The 14,147-nt window shown below is 29.3% G+C and overlaps 1 protein-coding gene across 2 annotated transcripts in view; it reads right to left on the bottom strand.

Moving 5' to 3' along the window:
• The window catches only part of LOC136075182 (uncharacterized), a 127,509-nt gene that overhangs the window by 22,226 nt on the left and 91,136 nt on the right, over positions 1–14,147 (bottom strand). The window contains exons 1-3 of one of the 2 annotated variants that reach the window (XM_065787630.1): positions 6,858–7,067; positions 6,692–6,759; positions 4,504–4,612 (exon numbers count right to left, since the gene is read on the bottom strand). In XM_065787630.1, the coding sequence (XP_065643702.1) occupies positions 4,504–4,540 (37 nt within the window). In that variant the 5' untranslated portion in view covers positions 4,541–4,612; positions 6,692–6,759; positions 6,858–7,067. Of the gene's footprint in view, positions 1–4,503; positions 4,613–6,691; positions 6,760–6,857; positions 7,068–14,147 lie in introns of those variants that run through there. The other variant, XM_065787629.1, reaches the window with a different exon arrangement.

Raw genomic sequence — 14,147 nt, 5'->3', positions numbered from 1 at the left:
CTGGATAAACTTATTACATGGAAACATTGGTTACATAAAATAAATGAGATTACTTAATACATCTAAATTAAATGTATTCAACACAGCCGTCGACACAGTGAAAGGAGGAGGGGGTCCCAACTTTTTTTCTGAAGGGTGTTAATTTTTTTTTTTAAAGGAAATTCTAGATATAGAAGACTTTTTTTTAAGAATTGACGATTGTTCCCACACCCTAAGGGGAACAATTGTCACAAAGTCGCAAAGGAACTCTAGGGGAGATCCTTTGCGACTGATAAAATCTTTGATCTGGCAGAAGACGATGTCAATTTTATGCTTTCCGTTGGCACCAGTTATCATTAAGTCACACATTTTGAAATTTTTAATTATTTTAGAAAATCCGGTTAAAAGATAAATCCAAAGCAGGCTTTTACAACTGAATTGAAATTTTTGAATGCTTTAATTATGTGGAGAATGTTGGGAACTGAGTTTGTATCAGCAATTTGCTTGAGCACATCCACATTTTTAATAGTTTTCTGCATTAATTTTCTTTGAACTGGCCACCATGATACGGGCTCAGCTAAATGTGGAGGGTAGCTGGCCACTTAAAAGTGACAACCCCTATTAGGAGATGCAATTCCATCGGTGGGATTATTTTCAAAATCACGTAGTGCAAACAACAATCCCATCAGATTGCTGAAAAGACTCGAAACAAGGTTTGAGTGTGCCCAGTGTTCGTAAGGTTCAAAATTTGGCAAGACGTATGGATTTGACTAAACACCATGTACAAGGGTGGATACTTAAATGGGTATAAAGACCACAAATTATATATGCAACTTTTACATCGAACGTCAAAATTAGTTTAACTCCCTTTGCATTAATCAGTGACTAGATTTCTTCAATTTTTGAGGGTGTTTCTGGCAAATTTTCTGACACTGCAACAAGAATTTGTCTCTTAACTCCAGTCTCTTTTCCAGTCCTTTGAGTGAGAGGTTGTTTTTGAGGCAGTGAGCTAGAATCAATACTAAACGCAGTATTAACAATGCTTGTACAAAACTTGAGAAAACCTTTACCACCATCAATTCAGCGCTTACCAAAATATCCAAAATAAACTATGCAAGATTGAATAAAAGGATTCAAAAGACTTGGTAATTCATTGCTGTGAGCAACAACCAGATCTCTATTAGAATCTCCTTTTCAGTCGGTGTTTTTTAAGCCACTGCAGGAGAAAAAATCAATCAATTAATTGAGAGTTTCTTGCAAAAATCTGGCTCAACCATCTTTCTGCTTGATGTTTGATTTACAGTTCTGTTCAGTTTCTTTAATCAGTTTTTTGATATTCCTGTATTTAATTTTACGCTTACAAGGGATAGAGAGGTCAATTTAGGCGCACTTGATAATGGCTTGGCATTACTTTGACCTGAAACCAAAACATATATATTTTATCTTTATATTAAACTTTGTTCAGAAAGTTTGCATAAAACTTTTAAACTATTTGTTTTTCAAAGTGATTTGAAACTTAAAAATATATTTCCAGAACCTAACTTTTCTCTTTTTTTAAAGGTTTTGATTGAATATATATGTAAATGTTATTTATGTATAATTGTTTACCGGGGGATGTGTAATTGGTGGCTCGCCAGATTCTTTAGTTAAATAGTTCTTTCAGGGCATATTTCTTTATTAAACAAAAAACTCGAGGTGCAATTTCTTTGGCTGCGCCGGCGTTTTTAGCTGCTAAAGATTAAAGATTTTCCTTGAACTTATTTGGAGAGCATTGGTGGGGCAAACCTTTTTCTAAATGGTAGAGGCTTGTACTGCAACGTGCATTTAGTTCTTTTCCAATGGTGGTTGTTCTTTAAGAGGATTTTTTCTTGCAGCTTTGAACAACCTATTTTGCAGATTAGGCAATAACACATTGTGCCTGATGTTTTAGGTCTCACTTGCATTGAATTGAAATTAAACAAAGGATAGAGTATAACTTCTTTCCCCTCTTGTTCCCTTTGAAAAATTGTTTCACCTGATTCGGAAAGTCTTTGTGATACCCGAGAATCACTAATATTGATATTTATCTTGCACATTTAGCATATCTACTTGAAACAGTTGTCTCTCTTAAACAACTTTTCAGACCAAGCAAGCACATAAGTTATCGATTTTTATCATCCACCTTTGCTTCATTGGCATTGTTGCATTTCACTAAATCCAACTATACTAAATCAAACTATCCCTTTACACAATTTACAAAATTTACTTGAATTTATAAATGGTAAAAATCTACAACTATTATTAATAATAATCAATTAAAATCAAAGAATTAATTACTTAAATTACAAGGAAATATTTCTTACACAATTCTTTCCATTAAAGGAAATAATTATTAAAATAAATGACCTGTTATACTTGTTGACAATTTAGATGAGATTTTATTTGATGAAACATTCTTAAAAAATATTTTTACTGCTCCTCAAAGAGCTATTCTCTCATTCATATGATTTTCCTCTGACTGGCTCTGTAACCTTTTTATATCTCAATTATTTTCGTTATTTTATCTAAACACTTTTTTTTTTTTTACGAAAGTATCTTTATTTCAACATTTTTTAACATTTTCATGCATTTTGACAGTAGTTTATACCTTAACCCAGTGGGCACAAATACGTTTTGCAAACGTTTAGTAAACGTTTAATGGTCGCTTGAACGACGATTGTTTAAGTAAAACGTTCAAAAAACGTTTTAATAACAGTTTTTTTATCATTTGATTTACGGGGCCTTTCAAAGTCTTTGACGGATTGTATTTAATGACTATGATACAGATTGTATTTTATGTATTTTCAAGATTCTCTACGAACTTATACGACTGTAAAGAATCTTTTTCAAAGTAAAATACACATTTATAAGTTCTATGACAACTTTTACTAAGATCATACATAAATACTATATAAATATATATCATAATATATATATATATATATATATATATATATATATATATATATATATATATATATATATATATATATATATATATATATATATATATATATATATCTTATTATTATTATTTCAGTGAAATAAAAAACACTTTTTAGTTTGAAATACATGATACATTTTCAGCTGAATATTTTTAACATACTTTGTTACTTAAAAAGTTCATCAACAGTTTAAAATGACTAATATAAAAATTTTAATATAAAGATTACAAAGTAATAAAAATCCCTTGAAAATTTACAAATTTAGTGAGATTTCAAATTTCTTATCTAAATTTGTTATCATACCTAAATTTTTTTTTCATGTAGGTATCTTTATTTCAACATTTTTGAACATTTTAATGCATTTTGACAGTGTTTTATATCTTAATTGCTTACATTTTCACGCAATGCATAAGCCAAGTTAAACGACACTTAAATTAGCACTATTGCTACTATTTTAGTTAATAAAATGTAAATGTTAGTTGCAGCAATAACACAATTATAACAAAAACTATTGATATTACATAGTAGGACACTCAGGTAACCATTATTTTGAAAATAGTGACCGTATATTACAGTAATCGGTAACGTTTTGACGTATAAGTAGCGATACTCTAAATTACCCGCAGGATTGGCAAAATTACATGCAGTATTGACAAAGTTACCTGCAGTATTGACGAAATTACCCGCAGTATTGACGAAATCACCCGTAGTATTGCCGAATTATTTAAGAAATCCCAATTTTTGTTACGAGTTTTATTGACTTATCACAGTCTTTGAATCAATTGATCACAAAATTCTATTTAAAAAATTAGAGTACTATGGAATCAAAAAAGACATTTTAATGCAACTTAAAAGTTGTTTAAGCATTTATAAACAGTTCATTGATATTAATTCAACTGTTTCTTCTAATTTATTAGATTTAACTTGTGGAGTCCTTCAGGGCTCTTCATTAGGACCCTCTTCATTAGTATTTCATATTCTAATCTTATGTTTTTATAAAAATAGTATTTTAGAAAATATTATGAGATAAACATGTTTTTTTATATATATTTACGAGATTTTGTTCCTGATATTTTTCTGGTATATTGTTTTTTCTAGATATTTTGTTATTTCTTAATATTATTCTTTGATATTTGTTATTAATATTTTTTATAATTTTTCATTGCACATTATATATACTTTATTTCTAAAACGTAAGTCGTGCTAAACAATTCATGTTTTTATAATACGATTTTTTATGAGTTTTGAGTAAAGTTGTGAAACGAAAAATAAGTAAGAAAAAAATAATAAATAATAATAAAATAATAAAAATATTTAAAAAATATATATATAATAAATAAAAAAACTAAAATAAAAAATGAATAAATTATGTGTTTGTGTGTACATGTATATATTTATGTATATGTGTGTATTTATGCATTTATTCATATATGTCAATGTGTAGGTGTATATATATGTATATGAGTTTTAGTTTACTTGTACATAAAAGTGTATTTGTATCTTTGAACTTATGTATGTGTAAATATGTATACCTGTGTATGTATGTAAACTTTTAACTAACCTGTTTTGCTGTCTTCATAACCAACCTGTTGGTACATTTCAGAAAGTCGAAAAACTTAGACAAAAGAACTTTTATGATACACGAAGTTCTGACAGACACTTTTAAAGAACTGTAAGAAAAAAAATAAAGAGGCAAAAATTGTATCAACACAATTCAATGACCCTATTTTATCCACGCGAAATTATAATATCAAAAATATTTAACCTGAATACCAAAATGTCTGAATACCAAAATGTCTAATATACAAAAAGAAAATTAAAACATGAAAACTGAAGTGCACCAACTATAAAAAACGATGAAGTTTATATCCAAAAAATATATAAATCTGACGAATTGACCTTTATTAATTAAAAGTCTAAAAAATAAAAAAGAAGAAGCGATACTTGCTTGAAAACTATTGATATAAACATTTATTGACTGGAATCAACTTCTTTTAACTTAGTAAGAAATACTCAATCATAAGATTATTCTAAGCACCCCAAACACCATAAACACACTACTAACTAAGTCTATTTTTTTAGATAATTATTTGTGCGTATCATCGATGTATATCAATGATATGTGGAAAAAAAACGAAAGAATAAAATTTAAGCTTATATTTAAAGATATTTAAAGTAATGGTTAAATTAATGGTAAAAAGCAATTAAAACAATTTTTATCCAGAGACGTGTGACGCAGGTGCAGAATATGCAATAAAAAATTTGTTAAACTTTTTTCTGCAAATTTGTTCGTATACAAAATTTTTATTTCTAAGTAAATATTTAATTAATTGGGTTTTAAAAAAAAGGTCTTTAAAGATGAGTAAAATTAAAGTGTTTTTCCAAATGTATGTAAAGCGTAAACCGTAATAAACATTGAGTTCGAAAATATTAAGTATTTTTATTTCCATAAATAGGATAGATTAGGGTATTATGAGCACCTAGGTAAAATGAGCGTACTATCATCACGCATGAATGTATCTGTGGTGCGAAATTTTGGTGCTATTATTATGAAATTATTTTTTCATAAAGAAAATATGTTAGCTAAAAATCCGTTTCATTTTTGTTTGAAAAACAATGCATAAAAATGATTTTATGTAAATATTTTTGTGTCATAAAATAACAGAGTCTTATTCAATTTTGTGCATGAGACTGTTATTTTTATATGTTTTTGAGCAACTATAGTCAATATGTAGTTTCTATGTATTTTTTGCCTAATAAGTTTGCAACAAAATCTGTCTTTATTTCAATTTTATAAAAAAAATATTTCAGGTTACTGTTGTGGTAAATATCGTTTTTTAAAGAGCCATTGGAAAACAATCCATTTAGTTTTATTAATGCTAAGAGTTCAATAGTATGTTTTAAGTGAGAAAAATTTGACACCTAAAATACAGTAGGTAAACAGTCGCGCCTTTTAGAGTTTATTAAATCTAAATTTGACTAAAAATGATATCGCTAACTCCAAAACATTTACACATAAACTTTTGCATACATATTATTGGTCACTTTTTGCATGTTCTGTAACATTTTATTTGTGTCTGATCTACACGAATATACCAAAGATACTTTTGCTGGTCATTGCAGCAAACCAAAGCAGGCTTCGACCTTTATAAAATATTTTTGCGTTTTATATAAAAGCATTAATTACATTTATAAAAAAGAAATCAAAAACATTTTTTTCATTTTTTTCTTTTTTTTTTTACCTAAAATTTGTCAAGATGTAAAAGTATGCATAGAAAACACTAATATTAATTTTTTATGTGATATCATACATTCACAGTTTTTACGATAATCATTTGTATATATTTTATTATTATTACCGGTCGCCACTTTTATGATCACTTTAAGTGCATATTAGTCATTTATAATTTTTTTATTGATAATCTTAAACAACAGCTGTGCCTAATAAAAGTATACAGCTCAACAAAAAACGTATAAACTAAAAACGATTGCTTTCACGAGCATTAAAGATCCCGGCTACAACAACAACAACAACAACAACAACAACAACAACAACAACAACAACAACAACAACAACAACAACAACAACAACAACAACAACTACAACTACTACTACCACTACTACTACTACTACTACTACTACTACTACTACTACTACTACTACTACTACTACTACTACTACTACTGATAAATGAAAGCATCATTGAAACATAGAATTAAAAATAACGGGCGTTTATATAAAAAATTACCCGTAAAACAACTAAATTTATGGCAATCTTCTTGATTTGATGTCATTTAGTTTTGAAAAGCAGTTGTGCTAAAAAAGGATATAAAATTATTATTGAATGTTAATAAACATGGTTTGAAAAAACTAACAACAATAAAAAATGTAAATGTTACATAATATTAACTCACACAAAATAAACGATACTTCTTATAAAAAAACCTTCACATATAATTATAAAAGCATACAAAAAATTATTATAACTGTATTTATATGCACGCACTTTTTTAACATATTAATTTACTTGAAATAAACATTTTAAATTTTAGAAAATGAAATTAAATGAAGTATTTATTATCTGAAAGAAAAACCTTGTTTTTTTTAGATGTTTTTGTTTGTCTAAAACACAAAGTATGTTTGATTTTTCATAAAACAATGATGAACATATTTACTTTTAATTTAATCACGTGTAAATGATTTACTATATATTAAGGTTAAGAGTTTGTTATTGACTTTATGTAAAAGAATATGATAAAAATCTTCTATAGGGTAGATTTGGGTAATATTTACAACGAGGTGATATGAGCATATCAAAAGATTTTTAAGTTGCAAGCAGTGAAGTTCAAGTTGCATTGTATTTTTTGAACTGACTTTATGAGGTCATAAAAGAAAGCAATATAAATAGTGCAAATTTATACGCAATAATTCACGGCTTTCATATTTTTTTTTTTTTTTTTTTTTTTTTGTAGTTATTTCAGGTGCTCCCATAAGTCCTTACGGTCTTATCACAGAGCACCGCGGTAGAGCATTTAACAAAAACTTCACGCTTCCTTCCGTCCCAATGTCGCTTGTTGGTCTAGAGCTGGCCACGAAACACGAACCTCTGGGTTCTGAGCCAGAACTCGAACCACTGTGCCACGGCTGCTCAATTAAAACCGGCTTCATCAAAAATTTAAATCGGCTTCGTCTAATTAAAACGCAACAATTTTTAAATTATCTAGTTTAAAGTCTTAAAAGTAGTATTGTTTCAATAGAAGGCAGCTTAAAATTCGGTCTTTTAATAAAGAATTTGTTTATAACTAATCATTACATTTTACAAATTAGTTCTAACCCAGCCGGTGTCATGAAATAAATTAACCCCCATAATAAATTAACTCCCGTTGCGTAAAAAAATACCCGGGAATTTAATCTATTTCGAAATAGATTAAATCCCCGGGTAATTTATATAAATATATATATATATATATATATATATATATATATATATATATATATATATATATATATATATATATATATATATATATATATATATATATATATATATATATGAGTTTATATAGCCAACTAGTATATATTAATATACACACACACATAGAGAGAGAGAGAGAGAGGAGAGAGAGAGAGAGAGAGAGAGAGAGAAAGAGAAAGAGAGAGAGAGAGAGAGAGAGAGTAGTTTAGATATAAACTCTATAACCTTAGACATTATTATTAGCAAAAAAGAATGGTTCTGAAGTGTTAGTATAAAAACAATAGTAATAGTAGATCAAAACTTGCACGAACTTCAGTTCCTTCAATTACTATTGTTTTGATCTCCTTTTTATATTTAATATAAAGGCTTGTCAAAAATAAACAGTTATAAAGTAATTTTATTCAACGCTCACTAAATATTTTTATATTATATATTTAAATATATATAATACTAAACATATTTTCAAAAAATTTAAAATACTTACACAATTTTGAAGATGTAATTGTAAGTTAAATTATTTAAAACGCGTATTAAAGGGCGTTAATTTATTTCAGTTGGGGTTAGAAATACTTAAAATTCCGGTTTATCCACTTCGCAATATTTTAATATAATTTAACTCCCGGGTTTGATTTATTTCGAAATAGATTAACCGGGGAGTTAGAATGTTTTAACCGGGAGTTAACTTTTTGGGGAGTTAATCTATTTCGCGTCACCGGCACATCTTGTATTGTAAATAGCCAGAGTATTTATAACGTATTATATACCGCTGTTGATACCAGAATAATGCGCATTTAGTTTTAAGTCCTAAATTCGAGTTAAATACCACGTATTAATCAATAATACGTATAATTGTGGCCGGTTTTTTTTAAGTAAACACATTTAACAGAAATATTCAAATTTGGTTGCAGAGCGCACTTAAATTGCAGGATCAAAATTAAATTAATCAAGAAGTTTAGTGAGAAGTCTTTATTTAATTTATGTAACTTTTAAAATTATCTTAAATTATTATTTTGTTTTAATAAAAACTTATACCCTATAACTATATTCAGTCAGGAATATTCAGGTATATACGAGTAAAGTCTGTATATTGCTTTTGTGATATATGTGAAATGTTTTAGCAGAACAATTCTGGTTTGAAGTTTTGTATATTTGCAGTTGTTTTAGATAAACAATTTTTTGCCCAAACAAATGTCTCAGTTAGACCTATTTGTTTATAGTTATTAAATTTTTTAATTTATTTTGTAGAAAAAAATTAAATAACGGTGTTTCTAGTCACCTCGCAAATGGGGATGAATAGTACATCAACTTCATGTTTTTTAGATTGAAATAAATCGAGGGTTGTCCCCAATCAAAAATTTTCGACCACTTCGTTTTTTCAGATATAGAAGAGCAACTGTCAGTACCCAATCTTCAAATCAAAAGGAATAAAACCAGCTAGACTTTGTTTGATTATACCTGGCATTTTTTAGCCCACCCTCTGTCCAGCTTTGGTACAAGTGCATTGCCTTGTACACAACGTAAGGGGGTAAAATAGTGCCATCAGCAGCGGATGCAAACATCACAGACGTAGATGCCTTTGATGAGGTTTCACTCACTTATTTCAACTTAACTTACTCACTTTCTTTAAAATGTCACTGAAAAAAGCTGCATTCAAACAAGGCGATCCAGTCTCAACACTCAAAGATCGCAAAAATAAGAACAATAAAAGTTTCCAAGATACAGCAAAGGTACTCTCTGATGAAACAGAAAGAATGATGGTGCATGCGTTCCAATCACTTGGTGCCAAGTGTTATGGTTAAACCCAAAGTGAGCTCATTGAATTCGTAACTGACTACCTTGAACGTGAAGATAAGTTGCACTTATTCAAAAATGGAAAGCCTTTGCTCCAAATATTCAATTTTAAAATCAGGTTGGACTGAGCACGATAAGTTTATTGAACGGCAGAAAGAAATATCATTATCCAAAACTGAGTAAATTGATGGAATTTATGTTTTAGTACTAGATGGACATACCACTGACATGACTTTGGAAGCGGTGTTAATGTGCAAAAAACACAAAATAATTTTGTTTTGTCTACTAGAGCTCACAATGTAAGAATTTAGTTAAGCAAAATATTTCACTGTTGCTCAAACTTCTGTACGAGAGTGGTTAAAGTTTTATATGCTTACATGCAATCGCTGGCTTTCATTACACTGCCTTACTTCCACTTAACAAAAACAACATAAATCATAAGGCATTTTTAATCACACAAACGTTTAATCCATTATCATCATTTTTAACAGCAGCACCAGTAACATATTGCTCAGTCACTGCAATATCATCATCAACAGCCGTTGCAGCGCCTACTCCAACTACACGCCAGTTATCATCTTTATTAACTACGCCAGCTTTAAGTTTTAATAGCAATCAAGTACGTGTTGACTCAACACGTGCCTAATTGCTATTAAAACTTGAAGCTGGCGTAGTTGGTAAAGATGATAACTGGCGTGTTTAGTTGATAAAGATGATAACTGGTCATTATTGTAATCTTGAAAGAAGAAGAGGACTCATTGATTCGTTCTTTATGGTCCTCATGGTCTTACTTGGAACCTTAGTCATTATTACAGGGATCTTTAAGGTAAAAATTAGTAATAACAAAAAAAATACAAGAGGTTGTTTGATAAAAGAACAGAAAAAACAGCTAACTTTCTGCAGGGTTTAATTGAATAGTGGAAGAAGCGGCATTTTCTTTGGTGTGCGTTATAGTTGTAAATTCTAGATCCCATAAAATTTTTTTTTCTTAAAGTTTTGCTCCTTCTGCTGCTTTTTTTTACAGCTTTAGCACGGTTTTGAGTGCAAGAAGATTTCTTTCGAACCATTTTGTAGAAACACCTATATTTAATTTAATAGTTTTTTATAAAAGAAGGCACGTTCATTATAATATTTTAGTGTTCATACAAATCGAACGTGTTTTACTGGAGCAAAATTATTTTTAATAGTATTTTATTATTATAATTATTTTAGATAAAAGTAAATAAATTAATCACATTTTGTTTCAATTGCTATTTTGTATTATTTTATTTTTATTTAAAGTTTTCAATGACAAGACCTTTTGGATGAAATAATTAAACCATATTTGGTTATAACTTTTAAGCATTAAAATGGCATTAAGGCTACGACGTAGTAGTTAGAACGCTTGCTTTAGAAGCTAGAGATCCAGGGTTTGAAGAGAGCTTTGGACTTATTTCGCGCCATCATTTCCCTCCTTTATTACAAAATCGTAACACTTTTGTAACAAGTCTCGTAGTAGCCGTGATAAAACCATTAACCCCCTCCCCTTACAGCGTGATGTAATAGATAGACGACCCCTAAATTAAAAAAAAAAGTTCTCAAAATCTCCGATATGCCGAATAGACATAGGACATAGGAATAGACAAAAATGAGCAGAGCATATTTGTCGAGCTAGAGGTCTTATAACTGAAGCATCGATAAGAAAATGGTTTAATGAGGTGTATGAATTATTAGGCGATGATGCGCAATACCTTGATGATCCATCTCGTGTTTTTAATTTAGACTAATCTGGTTTTGAGTTAGCACCAAAAACTGGAAAAGTAATTGGCATTAGAGGAAGTAATGTTTATGAAGAATGCAACAACAGCGATAAGGAAAACCTTACAACTCTATTTTGCGTAAATGCAAATGGTCAATTTGCACCATCATTAACATTGTACAAGTATGCTCGAATGTCAAAAACTATTGCTGCTGCTGCACCACCAGGTTGGGGACTCGGTAAAAGCGACAGCGGCTGGATGACCGCCGAATGCTTTTATGAGTACTTCACAAATGTGTTAGTACCATATTTAAAATCTATTAATACACAATTACCTATATATATGTTCATGGATGAACACCGCTCGCATCTGTCTAAAGAGCTCAGTATGTATTGCTCTTCGGAAAGAATTCATTTGATTTCGTTGTTTCCTAATGCTACACACATCTTACAACCATTAGATGTGTCAGTTTTCGGACCAATGAAAAAAAATGGCAGAGCATTTGTCGGCAATTTAAATTGGATAACGATTTTAATGAAATTTCCAAAGAAAATGTACCAATGTTGTTGAATAATTTTGTTATGGATCCAAGTATGAAAAAAAATATTATTAACGGATTTAGGTCGACAGGAACATTCCCATTTAATGCGAACAATGTTGATTATAAAAAATTAATTCAACGTGTTAAATTAAATTCCACAATTGATAATAATGAAACTAATCTTTTAAGCCATAATAACGTGGGAAACTTATTTGAAGACAACGTTGCACCTGAAGTATTGCTACAGTTTGAAAAAACTGGAAATAAAGAATGGGGAGGTAAAATTGACTTCAGAGAATTATTTAATTTTTGGAAAAAACTAAAATTTAACGATAGGTCCAAACAAACCATAAATTTAATAGAAGCCAACAATAATGTATTAAACAATGAAATCGATAAAGAATCGTATTTAGATATTAGCAGTACGCAAAATGAAATCGTATCTAGTAATGTTAGCGAATCTTGAAAATGCGTAATACTTGATGAATCCGGTGAAAGTAAATCAGCAGCAGATCCACCAGATTCAAATAAACAAATAATAAAAAGATATAAACTCATTACACGACTTTCTTTTATGGCCAAAACAACCAATCACAAAAAAAAGCCTGAAACAAGTTGAACGATTACCGAGCGTTGTAACTTCAGCCAAATGGTTAGGGATTTAAATAACTAGAGAAAATGCAAAGGAAGAAGAAGATATCAAAAAAATTGAACGTAAAAATAAAGTTGCTGAAAAAAAAGAATTGAAAGAAAAAGAAAAACAAGAAAAATCTAAAAGAAAACAAGCTGTAACAAAAGAAAATAAAAATAAAAGACAAAAAAAAAAAAAAACATTAAAAAAAAAAATTTAAAAAGAAAAAAAATCTAAATTCAGAAAAAAGCTTTGGTGGATAATTTTATAGCGAATGTCTTCTTTGTTTTGTAATCATATTAAACTTATGTATTTGTTTCTTGATTTAAATATATAAAAGTAAAATTAAAATATATGATTTTTTTTTCATACACGGTAGGTGGAGAATCGATTACGGTAGGTGGTGCTTTATCACGGTAGGTGAAGAAACGTACTAGATCTTACAAAAAATTAAAAATAACATTAAAAAAATAACTTTATTCAAATTCGAATTATATAATTTAGTTAATAATTGAGTATAAAATATTAATTCGAAAACCCTAAATAAAAATCTGTTATGGTTTTGGAGTTAAGAAGTTTTGAAGTTAAAAGATTTCTTAAAGTCGCGGTAGGTGGTGCCATGACCCTAGTTCTTTTAGTGTCTAGTGTTTCTAGTGTCTTTTTGCCGACTATAAAAAGGTTCTAATTCATGATATTCATATGAACTCCAAACGTCCGCAAAACTTTGTATCCGCCATGATGGGTGGCAAAAAAATGTAAACAAATATTAGATACAAAAAGCCGATCTGTTGTAATTGATTTAAATTCTTCTTTGCTTACAATTATGCGATCGCAGTATTACGAGAGTCTTAATTTGGAAGCAAAAAAGAGATACGAAGAAAAATTATCAGTTCTAGAGATTATTTTTGACCCGTATTCTTTATCAGAAAAAGACTGTGAACTAACTAATAACGTAGACGAATGGCCTAATTTAACTTTTGCTGATATATACAGCTATCTAATCAACTTTCCTAGTCAGTTTACAAGTTCTAGTTTAAAATCTTACAAAGGTCTTGAGTCTTACAACTATGTAACTAGTGGTCTTGTTCACAACGTTCTTGTAAAGTTCATTCATGGTGTAAAGTCTATTTATATTGTTACCAGTCGTGTAAGACATGGTCAGAGCATTTTTTCTAAAACTCCAACAAGGGTATGGGTTAGCATTCAAGGAGATGGTGAAGTTATAAATGCACATTGCACATGTATGGCAGGTTTAGGCGAAGTCTGTTCTCATATTGGAGCAACATTATTTTATTTAATGTTAACATCTGATTATCGGAAAAGAAATAACGATGATGCTTGTACATCTCAATTATGTGCTTGGTTGCCGCCAAACCTTAAGGAAGTTACTTATTTGCCACTTTCACAAATTAATTTTACCGATCCTAAAAAAAAATTTGAAGCAAAAGTAAAGAACAAAACACGAGCAAAACCTTATATCGAAAAAGCCTCATCCGTTCCAATTCCAAGTAAATCAGAAATTGCTAA

This window comes from Hydra vulgaris, chromosome 01 (assembly GCF_038396675.1).
Source record: "Hydra vulgaris chromosome 01, alternate assembly HydraT2T_AEP".
Taxonomy (NCBI): domain Eukaryota; kingdom Metazoa; phylum Cnidaria; class Hydrozoa; order Anthoathecata; family Hydridae; genus Hydra; species Hydra vulgaris.
The sequence above is the reverse complement of the archived record's forward strand: the minus strand, read 5'-3'. Positions and strand labels throughout refer to the sequence as shown.